General features: G+C 40.7%; 1 protein-coding gene across 1 annotated transcript in view; it reads right to left on the bottom strand.

The window, feature by feature from the left end:
- Positions 1-732: 732 nt before the first annotated feature.
- The window catches only part of atp10b (ATPase phospholipid transporting 10B), a 95812-nt gene continuing 76907 nt past the window's right edge, over positions 733-19637 (bottom strand). The window contains exons 15-22 of the mRNA XM_067996138.1: positions 10155-10470; positions 7213-7289; positions 6851-6976; positions 5664-5864; positions 4467-4547; positions 4261-4365; positions 1966-2153; positions 733-1564 (exon numbers count right to left, since the gene is read on the bottom strand). Coding sequence (XP_067852239.1) covers positions 1288-1564; positions 1966-2153; positions 4261-4365; positions 4467-4547; positions 5664-5864; positions 6851-6976; positions 7213-7289; positions 10155-10470 — 1371 coding nt within the window. The 3' untranslated portion in view covers positions 733-1287. The remainder of the gene's footprint in view (positions 1565-1965; positions 2154-4260; positions 4366-4466; positions 4548-5663; positions 5865-6850; positions 6977-7212; positions 7290-10154; positions 10471-19637) is intronic.

Raw genomic sequence — 19637 nt, 5'->3', positions numbered from 1 at the left:
AAACAAATTGTTTTGTTCCTTCAATGCTTACAAAATAAATTGCACAATTTAAGCAAAGTACATTCATCACACAAATAAAATCAGGAACTTTGCTTCCCTGAGAATTTTATTTCTTCATTTACCTCTGGACCATGCCTTTACTCAGTTGTATAGGTGATTGTGAATGCATGATTTGATTTTTGAATTCATTTGAAGTCTGATTTGCACACATTATTTTCCAATTGCAGGAGTAATGTGCAAGAATCTGATGCAAAATTACATCTCCACCAGTTTACATGTCTGTCTTTTTAGAAAAGGTTGGATAAAGTGACAGTAAAAGAAAAAAGTACCGTGAAGGATAGCACATCTAGAACAGTTACGATGTTGGTTATTGCCGATCCCGAGCCACAGACAATAACAGTGACCGCCCCAGCAGTGTTACTGAACTTGGAAGGGAACTCATAACATTAACTGCTGTCAACTTTATCAGTCGATCAGAACATGGAGCAATGGGGTTGAAGGGGAAGATAAGATAAATACTCTTATGCAGAAATCAGTCAAGGAAAAGGAGTCTCAAATATCTAAAGTTAGCCTTGTTTGGAGAGTTAGTCATAAAAGTTTTGTAAACATTAAACTCTCAATAAAGAAATATATTTAAAGTCTTATTGGCTGACAATGTTTTTGGTGATTGGATATTATAAACTTTATGCCCAAACTCTTAATAAATTAATAAAAATATTCTCAATTGTGTTGTGCAGTGGGTCAAATAAAAACATCTCTCTCTGCTTGGAAATTCAATACAAATGTACATACTTAACAACAAATGGACTGTCATGAAGAGAAACAATACCACAAAAATTGGTACTTCAGCAGTACAGCTCAAATTGTCTCCTTTACTGGAGGAGATGGTGAAAGCCTTAGGCTCAAGAGCTTGAACAATTCATCAAATAGTGAATATTCATCTTTCATCAGTTGGTCGTCAATGTGGGTTACACAACATCAGCAATGATGAATGTCCTGGAGCTTTGAGATGTCCATCAGAATTCACAAAATAAACTGCCTGTTCAATCTGCTATTACCGTGATAGTTGGTAAATGGCTAGGTCCTTCAAAACTCTGCACATGCACTGCAGTTTTCTGTTTAGTTGACACAAAAGTCTGTTTTAAGCTGTCTATCGGTATTTAATATTGACAGGAAGGAGGCAGAATTTCTCTATTTTCTGAAGCTGATCATGAATGGGTAGCTTCAGTAGAGTCCTCACTGGTTCCATTTTGTGTCCTTTTTTCCTGTGAAAGTGACTCCTGACTTTCACGCACTACTGATGGAACTCTGTATATTTGCTATCCCCACTGGGAAGGGAGTAGTAAATTGAGGATTAATTTCCATCGTATAAGGATGGTTGACATTTTCCATTCTTGAATGCTCTGTAGAGTCTGTTAAAGATGAAGGATCATTTGCTGAGATGTCTAGACCTTTCCAAACTTTGATGGCTTGAATGCGTTGCTCTTTGTCAACTTTGTCCAGTTGTCGAGCTTTGAGAACACGAGATGAAAACAATGTGCCTTGCAGACTACGAAATAAATACCTGATAATATAAATAAAGGCATGAAACTATTTGATACTTGCAACAGGTTAAAATAAAACCTACTAAAAAGTGGGTCAAGTTTAATCCAAATGCTGTAAATTCATGATCTTTACATCAATAACGAACCATATTTTTCCCGTTGTCAATCCTGTTTGCTAATCTAAATAAGGTATAATTCCCTGGCACATAAGGCCCAGCAGAACTGAAGATACTTAGGATGGTTCATAATTTCTCATTATATTTTGGACTTTCAATTCAAAAGGGAGTGAAATTCAACTTCAATGGAAAGGAAAATCAGGCGAGGTATATAACGGGTGGCCGATTCACTTCTGCTCCTTTTGCACCACCACCAAAAAGTTGAATTTTACCCCGTCAGTCTAAAATTACAAATATTTAATTACCTTGGAAACAGGGCTACAATTGGTGTGATGAGACAGATGAGGTAGAAGAGTGGATCAGTCATCTGCTGTTGCATTATCCAGTAAGGATTTGACGGATGGTTGCAGGTCACACAGGTGGCACTGTAAACGAGTGTAACCAAAAAGTAGAATACAATGCTCCCAATTATTGAACCCCAGTGCAGCCAGGTCTGTCAGAGAAAAGATTAAAAACTAAGGCATAAACTAGTTTAGACGATTTAACATGGTGACTGATTGTCCTGATCTTTGCTTCTGGGGAATGCCCATTTCCTCAGGCACATTAGGTCAGGCAAATGACTAATTTCACTGTCTCTCTGTCCTGTTATGTTACTCTGGAATTTCTGGAGGTGATGGTGGAGGGCAGAGATGGTGATGCACCCCAGCACCCAGTGAAATACAGAGAGATGGTGTTCCCCCGGATACTTGCCAACCAATGGGTCTGTGGGTGTCCCGTGGCAGGCTAAAGGCACCTGGGCAAGTGTTTTCTTTTCATTCCCGTAAGACATCTGGATGCAATTGAATCTTCTGGGTATTGATCTCAAACAGCAGCCAGGAAGGCTCCCATCACCATTTGCTGCTGCTTTTCTAGGTTCAAAGCCCAGCCACTGGTGCTGGAGGTGCCACCTGGCCATATTATTGGACCAGGACAGGAAATGCCGACTTTCCTGGCCTTAGGCAGGAGTAGAGCAGCAGTGCACTTTGGATGCTCTGTTTCTGTCCACACCAGACCGGGGTGGGGGGCCAGGAAGGAAAAAAAAATTGGCCCCACTGTGCTTATTTAGTTCTGACGAAGGGTCATTAACCTGAAACGTTAACTCTTTCTCTCTCCACAGATGCTGCCTGACCTGCTGAGTATTTCCAGCATTTTCTGTGTTTATTTAGTGCCTGACAGAGTGGTGGTTCAGCAATTATAAAATGAACTTAGTTTACCTTTTTTAATTTTCTAGAATTAATGTTTACTCTGTTCACTTTGCAAATATGAAAATGTTAAAGTTCTTTGGGATGACAATACATACTGGACAAAACATTTAAAAAAAGATTTTTTTCTTCACATGATTTCCATACATAGACTGTGTAAATTGTAACCTATCTATTCCCCCTCCCTTTGAAATCTTCGAGTCAGGAAGGCAGCATTCATACAGATTACATCAATGGGGGCTGGCAGAAAACATTGATGTGGAGATGCCGGTGATGGACTGGGGTTGACAATTGTAAACAATTTTACAACACCAAGTTATAGTCCAGCAATTTTATTTTAAATTCACAAGCTTTCGGAGACTTCCTCCTTCCTCAGGTAAACACATTTACCTGAGGAAGGAGGAAGTCTCCGAAAGCTTGTGAATTTAAAATAAAATTGCTGGACTATAACTTGGTGTTGTAAAATTGTTTACAACAGAAAACATTGAAGTCAATGGAAAATAAAAATCAGGAAGAGTGTAAAATGAATGCTTGATCCAATCCTGTCAGTTTCCTGCCGGGTGGGGGTTAGATTAAAATGACCCCCCCAATGACACCTGTGCATTGACTTACCAAAAGTCTCACTAGACCAGTGAAAAATAGGGATGTTTTCTCTTTCTCCTACAATAAACAGATTCTTCTAATCTAAGCTTAGCATTCCCTAATCACTAGTCCTTGATTTGTTGTCATTCACTTTTCAACCTAGATGATGATCTGCAATATAGGTCTTCAGCTGTGATCCTCAAATAAAAATCCTAGCACCAATCCTAGTGGGAAGGGATTGTCTTCACTCCCCACTTCACTCTTAGTTCATATTTTCTCCCTTAGATGATTCAGCACATGCAGGTAAATTCACTCCATAGGAAATCCTGAGGTCTAGTAACTTTGTGTGGCAGCACACTACCATTATAATTACCACATGAATTCTACTGCATTGTGCATTTTATTTTTAAAAAATCATCTTCATTAGTTTTATTTATTCCTCAAAAATATAGCCTAGAGCTACAGCAAAAGTAGTTTAGCATTCATTTTACATCTATTCTGTGCTAATAGAGAAGCAAAACAACATTGTTCTAATATCAACAATGGAGGATTATGGCTGTAAACTCAAATTCTACCACTCCATAGCACAAGGTAGTCAGTATTCTAACTCCCTGCACCACCTCCATTCAGCTTTCCTACTTAAGTCCATACCTTGCCATATTACTACCAACAGCTGACAATACATGTCACAGAAGGGGTGTTTTACTGGAAAATACTACATTGCATTTTGTCACTGTCCTGTAGACTTTATAGAATGTATTTGAGGTCTGTACTTACCCAGGTTTTGGCTTCGATTGCTAGGTGTGCTAGGATTGTGAAGAGGGATAGAGTGTTCATGGGTGTTCCAAATGTGAAGAGATCAATATTTGAACCTTGATAAGTCTCAAAAAAAAAAAAAAAACTTTTAAAAAGAAGTTTTCTAGTGAAGGGAAAGTATAAAGCTGATCAGGATTAGCACTGAATAGGATGGAAGCAGTACTTACAAAGTACGGAATGAAGAAGCAAACAAGACTTTGATAAAAGGCATCCAGCATGGTGATCCAAAAAGTGCAGCGATTGTAGGCCTGAAGAGAAGGTACAAAAACAAAATTGTGGTTGGTTGCCAGAAAGTTTGTACAAGCCTATAAGCATCTCATGCTATCTGGTGATAAACAAGGACCAAAAAGTTACTTTAAAAAAAAATGACTGACACTCAGCACCTCCCCCCCCCAACCCCTGCTTTTCTTGGATGTCCTTTCAACACAACATCTTAGCCAAGAAAGTAGGTAATCAGTTCACTTGCGCCCAATGCGCCTCTGAAAAAAATGCTGAAGGAAGTTGGCACATATAAAAGAATGGCCTGAGGTAAGGGTAACTCTCCCTCGGATATTCTATATATATATATATTTGGGAAGGGCCTGATGTGCAACTCTAGATTAAATCTCATCCAGGCTCCAAAAATCTCCATCACCTAACTGTCTAATTAAGTACAAATTTCTAATGAAAGCAAAATGACATTTTATTTGAATAATTATTGACAGTTCTGGTGAAGGGGGTTATAACAGACTCTCAGGTAAAGAAAATTTACCTGCAGAAAAACATTTAACAATAGGATGAATGAATCTAACTACCTATCATTTCACAATCGATATGTTCACACAATGCACAAGCCTGGCTCAGTATTTTTAAAGGCTAATTCAGTTCTCTCGGTTAGAAAAAGTCACTCGAATGGTCAGCTCAGGAACAAAGGAAACTGGCAGGAAGTCGGCGGGCGAGATTTAAATGAGGCCTGGGAGTTAAAATACCCTGGGCCTAATTTCTGGAGCTGTGGGTAAGTTTCTACTGACACCACTCCTCATCCATCCAAAATCAGCCCAGAGTTAAAACTGAGCCAGAATTTTTCAGTAACTATTTTAACAATGTGAAACCTCTGTTTCCTTCTCTTCTAAAATACATGCAGGTATGTACATGCTAAGCTTTGTTTTGATCTTGTATCCAGAATGCTTCTTGTATATTTTTTTTTAAATGAATGGTGCAATGCTTCAGGCAGTAGAGATAGTTCATAGCAAACAATATTCAGGACTCATGCCCAATTAAATAGATCAAAGCACGAGCCTCAAGAGCAGACTGAAACACAAAGACTGACCTGGTAAATATTCACTTTATATTGTAGGTGATAATACTGGAAGTGTTAACTTTACCCCAGACTGCTGACCACTTATGTACAGTTCAGGGAGCTCCAAAAGCATTTCTGCAGAAACGTCTTTGTCCAGCACTCCACATATTAATGGAGGAAGGGAGGTGAAGAGAAGGTTGAAGAAAATCATCAGCCAATAGTCAATCATAGATGTCCCAGAAAAGCCACAGAAAAACTGGTACCAGAACAGCAGATTCACATAGGCCTGTGGATAAGGAAATGGAATCGTGATCAGAATACAAACATTCCTGAGATATTAAACCTGGCTCAAAACTACTGGAGTTACAAAACATTTTATGGGAAAGATGGGAAGTGAAACCTGGCTTGACACTAGTACTCAGTGAGGGATAGTATTACTCAAAATGGAGTATTACGCAGTTTTAGTGCATTGAATCCTAGTATCAAGATACGTCATGAGATAGATGCAAGGTGAAGTCCTCAGTATTCTGTCCCAACAATTTCCCTTCAATCCAACTTCAACATCCTTTTTGTAACACTCGCATTTCCATCGTTAACACCATCTCCAAGTTTATAGAATTGTACAAGCAGTTCCTGAACTGTGTCACATTCTAAATTGGTTCGAGTTGTCTTGGATTGTAGCTTTACCACAATAGATCCATTGCGTGTTCCAAGTGCAATGTTCTTTTTCAGACTGACGAGGTCTTGATGGAAAATGTTTTAGGCAGCCACAGAACATTCACATCTTGCGATTTATTTTTTTGTTACGTTGGGATATGGAATGATGGCTTTGAAGAGCTCCTGAAGTTGGCATGTCTGTTGCAAAACTGGTTGTGAGGCCACAATTGGTATGAAGATGGTAGTTCAAATATACTGAAACCATTATGCAAACAAACTGCTAGTGCCCAGTGATCACATTGCCTTCATAGAGCTATTTGCCTCATTTAAGTACTTCTATTGTCTGAAGGGGATTTTGGCATCCGACCAGCTTTTGGGTTTATTTAAAACTGATAAGAGGGTTTGGTTCACAGATGCACGTATAAATTTTACAGTTTGAGATTGAGACTACCAGGACAGCCGTGATGGGAGCTGAAGACAAGAAAGCAGGAGTTCTGCTTAATGATGTAAAGAACCTAATGATTGCGTTAGCACAGAATGCAAGAGGTCTCTGAGTGGACCACAGCATGGTAAGTCTGGCACCTGTCTAGCTAAAAGTTAATTTTGTCCACTTACCACATTCTTGTAAAAGTAGTAAATGATCATGTTGGCCAATCGAGTGTAGCACCAGTGACCATGTACCAGTAGCAGCTTTTTTAGGTGTTTGAAGTGAGAGATCGCAAAATCACTGGCCATCACAGCCTATAAACACAAAACATTATACAAGTGAAAACTTTAAAGTTTACCACAAATAAATAATGTTAGATATTAAAGCAGGACAGCTCAGAATGAATGCACATATTAGTTTCAACGGGATTTGATCCTGTGTTTATGGAAGTGGAAGGACAGTGTGCTAACTCACTGCACTACCCAATCTTCTAGCAGTACCCATTCTTTATTGATTAGCACAGGAAATTAGGTTTCAGAAAGTACTTTACCTGCATTCCTTCTTGACCAGAGATTCCAATGCCCACATTAGCAGCCTGGATCATACTGACATCATTGGCCCCATCACCTGGAAGATAAAGTTCATTTGCATGTTTTAACACCCTTCATCAGTTATGCACAGATTGAACAGACAGGTTTTGCTGTTGCCATGTGTCTCTTTTAAATATAAGCCAAGTACATGTATGACAAATAGTGGAAATATGAAAGGACAGAGATAAAGAACAGAAAAAGACCAGCTACCCCAGAGTCCATCCCATAGAGTCATGATGCATTTGGACATCATGATTCCCAACACCCCCCACCCACCAACAGCCATGTAATCTCTTGAAAAATAAATAAACCCTAGGCCAATTCAGGTGGGAAAAAATTTGGTAAATTCCTCTCCAACCCCTCCCCCCCACAAATGCGATCAAAACAAATTCCAGGATGCCACAGTGACCATAAAATATTGCCCAACACCCCACCTACTTTTGTATGCTGTGATATCAGATATTTGTGACAACCAGAAACTTATCCAGCTCCCTCTTGAATGTTTGCTGTGAATCCATGCACATTGCACAAGCAGCCAACTTGTTCTAAAGGTCATAAGAACATAAGAATTTGAGCAGGAGTAGGCCATACAGCCCCTCAAGCCTGCTCCGCTATTCAAGATTGTGGCATATCTTCCACCTCAACTCCACTTTCCCACCCTATCCCCATATCCCTTGATTCCCTTAGTGTCCAAATATCCATCAAACTCAGCCTTGAATCTACTCAACGACTGAGCATCCACAGCCCTCTGGGGTAGAGAATTCCAAAGATTCACAACCCTCTCAGTGAAGACATTTTTCCTCATCTCGGTCCTAAATAACTGACCCCTTATCTTGAGATTGTGACCCTAGTTCTAGATTCTCCAGCCAGGGGAAACAGCCTCTCAGCATCTATTCTGTTAAGCCCTTTGAAAATTTTATATGTTTCAATGAGATCACCTCTTATTCTTCTAAACTCCGGAGAATATAGGCGAAAAGAAAAATCTCCTGCCATCTAACCCAGTTCTATGTTTACATAACAATCTATCTAATTCAAATAATCCATCCACATGGACACTGTCTGGTCCCTTCATTATTTTAAAGGCCTCAATCAAACCTTCCCAAAGTCTACACATTTCTAGAGTGAAAAGACCCAGCCGCTTATGCCTAGCATGGTAACTAAAGTATATACAAGCTATAATATTCCTGTACAATTTAATTAAGTCAAATCACAATATCAATCCTTGTCAAATCATGTGATTCAATCATGTTAGCCTTAAGTATGTATCCCTCATAGAACAACAATGTGTTCCAAGGCAGTAACACATCTTAGGATCAGTAATGGTAAACAACTTTAATGTTGGGACATCATTTCTGCTCCTTGATCGAGTATTGTCTTGTAGTATTACTAACTATGCACAAGAGGGACAATACTGTTAACTACCCTACACTCTCAGTACTTCCCATAACAGCCAAGAACTACAGACTACTAAAATGCAAAACTCCTGTAAGAGGGATTGTTTTCTACATACAGTTTTTGCTGGGTAACATGATTCAGCATTATATTAGAAGTACCCGTCATGATAGTGTGCTTTGCATTCCAACATTCCATGAAAAAACATAGGTTAGGACTGACTTCCCACACAACTAATTTCTGATCTTGATTGCAATAATGGGAATGAGGGGGTCCACTTGGGATATGGACTCTTTTCATGTTGCTTAGCAGAAGCCCAGGAACAGGTCGCCTACTCATCCTCTCACTGAGGAATAGTGGGGATATATAAAAATGGAGAAGCAAAGTTGAATTTTTTTTTTAGTGAATATTGCATCTTCATATTATCTTTAACATTCGTAAACACTGGGTGACAGAGGATTAGACTCTAGCTTGTAATCCGGACTGATGGAATTAAAGTCTCCGCTGTGTTAGTTGGAAGAAATTAGTTTGAGCAGCATCAACCTAGCTTCCACTGGGCATTGGTCCAGAACGCAAAACTATCCCCAATTCACCACTAAATGACAGTCTCACTCGGAGGCCAGGAAGATTGCTGATGTGTGAAGTGGAAAAATTCGTACCAGTGCAAAAAGGAAACTCTCCTGACAGGGCTCAAACATGTATTGGGACTGAATAGGAAGGGCTTTACTTAGCAGCTGGTTGTGCTATAACTGACAGGAGAACTTGATGCTGATATTGGGTGAGAAAAATGAAAATAAAAAAAGTTCCAATCCATAGCTCTGACATCCTTCACCCTGATGAGCACAAAAAACTTCAAAATTATATATTTTTTAAAAAATTGACAAAGCTTAGTTGTCAGATGGTTTATTCAAGTAAAAAAAAGCTCCAATATTTTAGTGTCCCTTTGTCTCTTGAATTTTAACCAGCATGTTTACTGTGTTGTGTATTATCCATTGTAAATACTCTGGCAACATGATATTTTATTTATTTCATTTGACAGTGTCCAAATTTAATTTTTTTTTAAAAATAGGGCTTACATTTGCAGTAAAATATTCAGAAATCTGAGAAATGTAGGAAGTACAGCCATAGAGTGTTGGGATTCCCACAATTAGAGCTCAAGTCTTAATGTGAAACTCACAATGGTTAGTTGCATAGCAAGATAAATCATGCCTTGTTCTAGTTGGAAATCTAAATATTCTATGACTGCATTACCCACAGGATGATTGTTTGCAAGTTTTGGCCAGGTTGATCTCATGAGAAACTTCCTATGCATGCATTCTTAAAGCATAGCTGGGATGACTTTACTAAAAAGGTGAACAAGGATTTGGGGGGAAAATAGAAAATTGGGGTCGAATTGTATTAAGAAAAACATAAATCTCATAACTAGTCAAGAGTGAGAAATTCTTTTCCACATATTTAAAGTATAATAGGAAAAGGATATATATACACACATACATACACACACACACACCTATTGCTAGTGTCATGACCTTCAGGTGATCTCGGACTAGTTTGACTACCATGCTTTTTTGCAGAGGAGTGGAACGGCAACACAGCACAGCTTGGCAACGCTTTGCCAGATCCAGGAACTTCTTCTGCAGGCTCCCATGGAAGATCACACTCAAAGTCTTTCCATCAATCACCAGACCAAAGCTGGGCTTAGTGTTGTGTCTAAATGCAGAGGAAACTGGTGCAAAGTTCACAGTCAATTTGGAAGTAGTGCAATTTACGCCATGAAACTTTTTCACTTCTTCCAAGATGCAATCCAACAAAGATTCACATGTCTCCTGTTAAATTAAGAAAAAGGATTAATAAAATCTACAGTTTAGAAAACAGAATATCTATTTTAATGAGCTATTGCCATGGATCTCATCAACTGCCTTTTCAAGTCTAATATTGCACAGGACACGGCTATAATATATTGTTAACTATGCAATATAAAAACTTTTAGATCTTCACAAATAAAGATGAGTCAACCAAACTTCAGGTTTCAATTTCAGTTTCAAAAATTTTATGGAACTCTCAAGTAAACGTCACGTGTGATCATAATTGTAATTTAATTGTGAAAAGGAAGACAGGCAACGATTTCTATATATAACTGGAGTATTTAAAAAAGAAAATCTGACAGCAGTATGTCGGCCAAAAGCTGATAGTTATTCACCCCAGCTTTGGCTCTGCCCCTGCCCCTCTCAATGGTTGGTTACAGCGCCTCAATGAGAGAGCTGTCAGCATATCAGCTGTATGTCCTCCCAGCCTCAGAACAATGCACACAGACCTAATAGAGAGAGAATTATGAAAAAAAATCAGAACAAAATTAATGCATGTATATGCGCACTCACACGGGCTCTGAATCTCCATGCAGAGTGTTGCGCTGCTGCGAGACGGGTTGTGCCCGATGGTCTGTAGAGTTTCATGGTCAACTCATTTGCATATCCAATGGAGGAATCATTGGTGTTAATGGTGTATGAAATGGGAGCAATATTCTGGAGTGCTTGGAAATTAAAGAGCAGTTTTTTTAAAAACACAGTTCTGGTTGAAGATTGCAGCAGTACACTGGGGGAGTAGCAAATAAGTAGCAAAATCCTTGGCTCAGTAACTGTCAGGTAACTTGACTGCAGGTCTTATGACTGCCCTTCCGCCATTTTCTAAGAATGTCCATCATAGGTGCAGCTGGCAGAGACTGCCATAGAAGGGAGAAGGACATGGCATAGAGGCAGAGAAGAAGATGGCACAATTTCAGATCTGCAAACCCTCCTGGATGGAACTGAGCTCAGGAGAGAGTGCTGGATGTCCTTGGCAGGAAACCTGTAAGTGACACTTTTGGTACCATGTTGAGGAAGATGGCATTAGCACTGATTGCCTATTCTCTCACTTCCAGGATGGCAGACCATGACCACAAGAAGTTCAAGTTCAATAACCTGACTAGGACAGGCAAGGTAACACACCAGCCACTCTCCCTTTTCTTCTTTGGGATCCTTTGGCATCAGTACACACTTCATCTAAAATTAACAGCTGCACAAATAACCCTTCAAAGTGTACTCTAGAATAGGGGAGGCACTTACTCAGTTGTTTACATTATATGTACTCATCTCCCATAATGGCAATTATTTGCATACCCAAAATCCCTCCCTCCATTTCAACAGGATGGTACTATGACATCTGACTTTAGTTGTCCCATGCCACCTACTGCACAATCCTCAGTTTCTGGCCTCCATCTAATTCACTCAATCTTGTTGCAGGAAGGGGAATCCCCAACCTGAAAGATTTCACCTGCACAGGGAACAAGTTATGCCAAGAGACACTCTGCTCTTGCTATGGGAGATGGTGAGGTTAGGGGTTTAGTGACAATGCCAGCTAAGTGCCAGTCTCCGCTACATCCCTATAAAGTGCAACACAGCCACAAGGTTCCACTTGCTTCTCAAGATCCTTAATACCACTGAACATTAGTGTGGGCTGTTCAGCTACAGGGGGCATCATATCCAAAACGTGACCGCCTACCCTGCCCTCCTTCATTGTCCACACACTTACTCCCAGCAGAGACAACTGGATACATATTAAGAACAGTAACCCAGGATGATTTTCTCTTCTAATCAGGACAATTTTGTCTGGCTGAGACTATTTTATTCAGCAAAGATTAGCAATCAAGGTCTGGGACCTTGCTGGTCTGCAAGGCTCAATACTACACAAGGTACATTTCCCCATATAGGAACATAAGAAATAGGAGCAGGAGTAGGCCAATCGGCCCCTCGAGCCTGCTCCGCCATTCAATAAGATCATGGCTGATCTGATCCTAACCTCAAATCTAAATTCATGTCCAATTTCCTGCCCGCTCCCCGTAACCCCTAATTCCCTTTACTTCTAGGAAACTGTCTATTTCTGTTTTAAATTTATTTAATGATGTAGCTTCCACAGCTTCCTGGGGCAGCAAATTCCACAGACCTACTACCCTCTGAGTGAAGAAGTTTCTCCTCATCTCAGTTTTGAAAGAGCAGCCCCTTATTCTAAGATTATGCCCCCTAGTTCTAGTTTCACCCATCCTTGGGAACATCCTTACCGCATCCACCCCATCAAGCCCCTTCACAATCTTACATGTTTCAATAAGATCGCCTCTCATTCTTCTGAACTCCAATGAGTAGAGTCCCAATCTACTCAACCTCTCCTCATACATCCGCCCCCTCATCCCCGGGATTAACCGAGTGAACCTTCTTTGTACTGCCTGGAGAGCAAGTATGTCTTTTCTTAAGTATGGACCCCCAGATCCCTTTGTACTGCAGTACTTTCCAGTTTCACGCCATTAAGATAATAACTTGCTCTCTGATTTTTCCTGCCAAAGTGCATAACCTCACATTTTCCAATATTGTATTGCATCTGCCAAATCTCCGCCCACTCACCCAGCCTGTCTATATCCCCCTGTAGGTTTTTTATGTCCTCCTCACTCTCCACTTTCCCTCCCATCTTTGTATCATCTGCAAACTTTGATATGTTACACTCGGTCCCCTCCTCCAAATCGTTAATATAGATTGTAAAGAGTTGGGGACCCAGCACCGACCCCTGCGGAACATCACTGGCCACTGGAAGTCTAAATACACTACGTCCACTGGTTCCCCTTTATCCACCCTGTACGTTATGTCCTCAAAGAACTCAAGCAAATTTGTCAGACATGACTTCCCCTTCGTAAAGCCATGCTGACTTTGTCCTATTAAATTATGTTTATCCAAATGTTCTGCTACTGTCTCCTTAATAATAGATTCCAAAATTTTACCCACCACAGATGTTAGGCTAACTGGTCTATAATTTCCAGCCTTCTGCCTACTACCCTTTTTAAATAAGGGTGTTACATTAGCAGTTTTCCAATCTGCCGGGACCTTTGCCAAGTGCAGAGAATTTTGGAAAATTATTACCAAAGCATCCACAATCCCTACTGCCACTTCCCTCAAGACCCTCGGATGTAAGCCATCAGGTCCAGGGGATTTATCCGCCTTGAGTCCCATTAATTTCCTGAGTACCAATTCCTTAGTGATTTTAATCGTATTTAGCTCCTCCCCCCACCCCCCCCCCCCCCCCAGAGCCCCCTGTTTGTCCAATGTTGGGATATTCTTAGTGTCCTCTACCGTAAAGACTGAAACAAAATATTTGTTCAGCATTTTTGCCATCTCCATGTTTTCCACCATTATTTTCCCGGTCTCATCCTCTAAGGGACCGATGTTTGCCTTCGCCACCCTTTTTCTTTTTATATAACTGTAGAAACTCGTGCTGTTTTTATATTTTTTGCTAGTTTATTTTCATAATCTATCTTCCCTTTCTTAATCAATCCTTTAGTTACTTTTTGCTGTCTTTTGAAGACTTCCCAATCTTCTATCCTCCCACTAAGTCTGGCTACCTTATACGTCCTTGTTTTTAGTCGGATACTATCCTTAATTTCTTTACTTAGCCACGGATGGCTGTCATTTCTTTTACACCCTTTTTTCCTCAATGGAATATTTTTTTTTGAAAGTTGTAAAATAACTCCTTGAATGAACACCAGTGCTCATGTACCGTCTTACCCTTTAAACTATTTTCCCAGTCCACTTTAATCAATTCCGCTCTCATACCATCATAGTCTCTTTTATTCAAGCTCAGTACGCTTGTTTGAGAACCAACCTTCTCACCCTCTAATTGGATATGGAATGTAACCATGTTATGGTCACTCATTCCAAGGGGATCCTTAACTAGGACATTAATTAATTAATCCTGGCTCATTACACAGGACCAGGTCCAAGGTTGCTTGCCCCCTTGTAGGATCAGTTACATACTGCTCAAGAAATCCATCCCTAATACACTCAATAAACTCTTCCTCAAGGCTGCCCTGCCCAATTTGATTTGTCCAGTTAATATGATAGTTAAAATCCCCCATAATTATAGCTGTTCCCTTATTACATGCCCCGACTATTTCCTGATTAATACTTCTTCCAGCAGAGTTGCAACTATTAGGAGGCCTATATACTACGCCCACTCGTGTTTTCTTCCCCTTATTATTCCTTATCTCTACCCAAACTGTTTCATTATCCTGATCCTTTGTCCCAATATCATTTCTCTGTATTACAGTGATTCCTTCCTTTATTAACATCGCCACCCCACCTCCCCTTCCTTCCTGCCTGTCCTTCCTGATTGGGAATTAAATATGCCAGGGTATTTAACAGTCGTTGTCACTCTGCAGCCATGTTTCTGTAATGGCCACAAGATCATACCCATACATAGTTATTTGTGCCGTTAACCCGTCCATTTTGTTACAAATGCTACGTGCATTCAGATAAAGAACTTTCAAATATGTTTTGTGACACTTAGTTCCTGCTTTTTCCTTTTTTAACACTTTACCTTTTACTCCATACCTTCTGTCCCTTCCTGACACGCTTTCCTCTGTCACCCTGCTCAGGTTCCCAACCCCCTGCCACAGCTTTGATGCTGGGTTAATCGCCTTACACCCTCTAGTTTTTATTTTATCTGTCGTGCCTAAAGTACACTTTCTTTCCGCTGCTCTACGCTTTTCCCTCTCACTTGTTCTTGAACAACTGTTTGTACTATTTGTATTGTAAATTTCCCCTGGGTCTTCCCAGGGGAAATATTGAATGCAAGAAAGTCCTGCTGCTGATTCCATAAAAGGCTAATCATGGTAAAGAACTGCCTATATCCTTATACTTGCCCTGCTCCTGTTAAACTCTACATCATCTAGCCACAAAATCTATTTTAAGAGTCAATTTAACTCAGAAAAATTAATTACAAATACATAATCTGCTGCTACCATTTAAAGTTCGAGCTGCAAAGTTTCTAAGTACATTTCCCCCACTGGTTTGACATTTACACGAAACCAGGAGCCACAAATTAATCTGTAATACAGAGCGGAATGGAAAGGTTAGAGAAATGCCAAACACTTATTTGCAAATGTCAACAATTTTTAAGGTTATAAATGACTGTTTTAAAAACTGTTTGCCAGCTGCATGTGTGTGGTAATTTGGGGCATACATATTTTAAATGATAAAGATTTGAAGAAGCCAAAGATTTGGATATTTCTTCATTTGATATAAATTCCTACCAATGACAGAATGTGTTTCCTCAGACCGGGGTGGGGGTGGGGGGGTTGAAATGTATGGCTCAGAGAGGGGATGGATGGTAATGAATAGAAAATTTTGACCAGGTGTCAGGCTCGAGCGTCCCCAGGTGAGATTAGGTACAGGGCACAGATCCCTTCTACACTCCTTCAGTGTCGTATTGATGTCCTTGCTGCAAAACAGCACATTAGATCCACCAGGCTAAGATTCTGAAGTGATCTTACATAATCAAGAGATGAAAGATGCACAATTGTTCCAAGTGACATTGATATCATGGTGGCATGCGTGCCTCAAGCACAGCCCAGTCCATTTTTATTTAAAAAACGGAATGATTCCAGTAATTTCTCTGGATTAGAGGCTGTATAAACTAAAATTGAATAGATGGATTAAAATGATTAAACAATTGGATACAAGAAAATGTTTTGAGTTCCAGATTTGGGCCCAGGCCTATCATTTGTACTATCCACCCTCCTAAATCTGTGTGGCACTTTGTTTCCCACACAGATTGCCCAGTTTCTTTTTGAATGACAGGCTGTTTTCCGCTATGAATTCTCTCTCTCCCATTTCCCTTAGGGTACCAGCCAAACTCATTTCATGTAATCTTTTTCACGTTCCACATTCCAGAGATGAAAGGACAACTATGCCACCTGGTACAGAATAAAAAAATGAAACTTTAAATTGAGAAAAAAGACTTGCATCTATACAGCGTCTTTCACGACCTCAGGACTTTACTGCTAATGAAGTGCTTTTTGAAGTGTAGTTACTGTTTTAGGAAAAGTGGCAGTCAATTTGTGCGCAGCAAGGTCCCACAAATAGCAATGAGATAATGACCAGATAATCTGTTTTAATGATGTTAGTTGAGGGATAAATATTGCCAGGACACCAGGGAGAACTCCCCTGCTCTTCTTTGAAATAATGCCATGGGATCTTTTATGTCGACCTGAGGGTCTAGACGGGGCCTCGGTTTAGGGTCTCATTAAAAGATGGCACCTCTGACAGTGCAGCACTCCCTCAGTACTGCACTGGGCGTGTTGGCCTAGATTTTGTGCTCAAGTCTCAGGAGTGGAACTTGAACCCACAACCTTCTGACTCGGAGCTGAGAGTGCTACCAGCTGAGCCACAACTGACAGCTGAGAAGAAAGTTGATCTCTGCTGATCACAGGTGGGATTTAATCATCTTCACTCAGTACAGTTCAGACAAAATACTGAGCTTCTATTAAAAAGGAGCACTGTACGTTACAAATTATTTACAAACATTTTAATTACAAAAAGTTAGTTCTTTATGGTTGAGTGAGAATCTCAAAAATGTTTTGCAAATAAAACAAATTCAAAAACCTGAAATTAGGGTAACAGGTCTTCAGATATTCAGTTTCTATTTTTTTCTTCTGCTAAATTCATCAAGGTTTTGGTTCAGTGAAAGAGTTTAGCAACAACCATTTCTTTAATATAAGGAATAGCACACAAAACAGGGCAAATCTTATACATGCTAAGAGGCATGTTGGTTCAGTTTTGCAGACCAGAGAAGGTTTATCTATTGGGTTGCTTGGTTGAATTATCACTTTACAAAATCTAACATGCTAGGAAAATAACGTCTCGGCACTCTACACCAGTATCCCCCACGATGACGGCATCGCTGTGACAGCATCAATACTCACACCAACAACAGCCAATCTCCGGACGCCATCCTACAACTCATCCGCTTCATCCTGGATCACAATGTCTTCACCTTCGATAACCAGTTCTTTACCCAAACACACGGAACAGCCATGGGGACCAAATTCGCACCCCAATACGCCAACATTTTCATGCACAAGTTCGAGCAGGACTTCTTCACTGCACAAGACCTCCAACCAACACTATACACCAGATACATCGACGACATTTTCTTTCTATGGACCCACGGCAAGGAATCACTAAAGAGACTACACGATAACATCAACAAGTTCCATCCCACCATCAAGCTCACCATGGACTACTTCTCAGAATCAGTTTCTTTCTTGGACACACGAATCTCCATCAAAGACGGGCACCTCAGCACCTCACTCCACCGCAAGCCCACGGACAACCTCACGATGCTCCACTTTTCCAGCTTCCACCCCAACCACGTCAAAGAGGCCATCCCCTATGGACAGGCCTTGCGAATACACAGGGTCTGCTCAGACGAGGAGGAACGCGATGGACACCTACAGACGCTGAAAGACGCCCTAGTAAGAACGGGATATGACGCTCGACTCATCGATCGACAGTTCCGACGGGCCACAGCAAAAAATCGCATAGACCTCCTCAGGAGACTAACACGGGACGCAACCAACAGAGTACCCTTTGTCGTCCAGTACTTCCCCGGAGCGGAGAAACTACGCCATGTTCTCCGCAGCCTTCAACATGTCATCAATGAGGACAAACACCTCGCTATGGCCATCCCCACACCTCCACTACTCGCCTTTAAACAGCCACCCAACCTCAAACAGACCATCGTTCGCAGCAAATTACCTAGCTTTCAAGAGAACAGCATCCACAACACCACACAACCCTGCCACGGTAACCTCTGCAAGACATGCCAGATCATCGACACGGATACCACCATCACACGAGAGGACACCACCCACCAGGTGCATGGTTCATACTCCTGTGACTCGGCCAACGTTGTCTACCTCATACGTTGCAGGAAAGGATGCCCCAGAGCATGGTACATTGGCGAGACCATGCAGACGCTGCGACAACGGATGAACGGACACCGCGCAACAATCGCCAAACAGGAGGGTTCCCTCCCAGTCGGGGAACACTTCAGCAGTCATGGACATTCATCCACCGACCTTCGGGTAAGCGTACTCCAAGGCGGCCTTCGAGACACACGACAACGCAAAATCGTCGAGCAGAAATTGATAGCCAAGTTCCGCACCCATGAGGACGGCCTCAACCGGGATCTTGGGTTCATGTCACGCTTCACGTTACCCCACCAGCGAACAAATGTTATCTGTTTTTAATATAACGGGTCAGTTGCTGTCTTTTCTATGTTTCTACCTCTCTATCTCTGTTTTTTTTTGTTTGTTGTTTTTTTTGGTGATTTGTATATTCTGAGACCTGGCAGGTAACACCTGTCTGTCTGCACACTGATTGCCTTGGCAATGGGCAGTTGAAAAAACTGTCTATAGTCACCAAGCATTGTTCTGTGAATTATAAATGAGATTTCATTTCGAGGATTTCATTTTCACATCGTTCACCTGAGGAAGGAGGTAGCCTCCGAAAGCTTGTGAATTTAAAATAAAATTGCTGGACTATAACTTGGTGTTGTAAAATTGTTTACAATTGTCAACCCCAGTCCATCACCGGCATCTCCACATCAGGAAAATAATGGTTACGTCTAGCATGTATCCTAAAATACTTTTAACTATCAACATTTATACAGCTTGAATATTTCACATACAAGGCAATCTGATGCCACCTTCAAGGTTGAACGAACATTGTCAAAATTTCCACGACAGAAACTGTAGTAAAATGAGGTTGGGTGGTGGGGCTGTCATTGGGTTCATCTGATGAACGGTATGGGCCCAGAGTTCTGACACAGCAAGTGATCCATCTGGTCTGAACCTGTGATCTACTACAGCAGATCCCTACCCCATCACTTGTACCAAACGAGACACTATTTCGGTTTTAGAATTCATGGTACCATAGCCGAAGTTCATGTAACAGGTGTTTTGAAGAGAAAAATGAAGTACAAAAATATTCTTGTGTGATGTATGAATTTTGTAAACATTTTCCAGCACTGATCTAATGTAACATTTTGATGTGAAATTTCTGCCTACTGTACACAGCTTACATAAAAGCTTTATTGCTGTATTTTTTATAAACTATTAAGTGTATTTAAAAAT

The sequence above is a fragment of the Heptranchias perlo genome, chromosome 14 (genome assembly GCF_035084215.1).
Source record: "Heptranchias perlo isolate sHepPer1 chromosome 14, sHepPer1.hap1, whole genome shotgun sequence".
In the NCBI taxonomy this organism is placed as follows: Eukaryota; Metazoa; Chordata; class Chondrichthyes; order Hexanchiformes; family Hexanchidae; genus Heptranchias; species Heptranchias perlo.
Note: the sequence above shows the minus strand (reverse complement) of the source record. Positions and strands in the feature narration are given on the sequence as shown.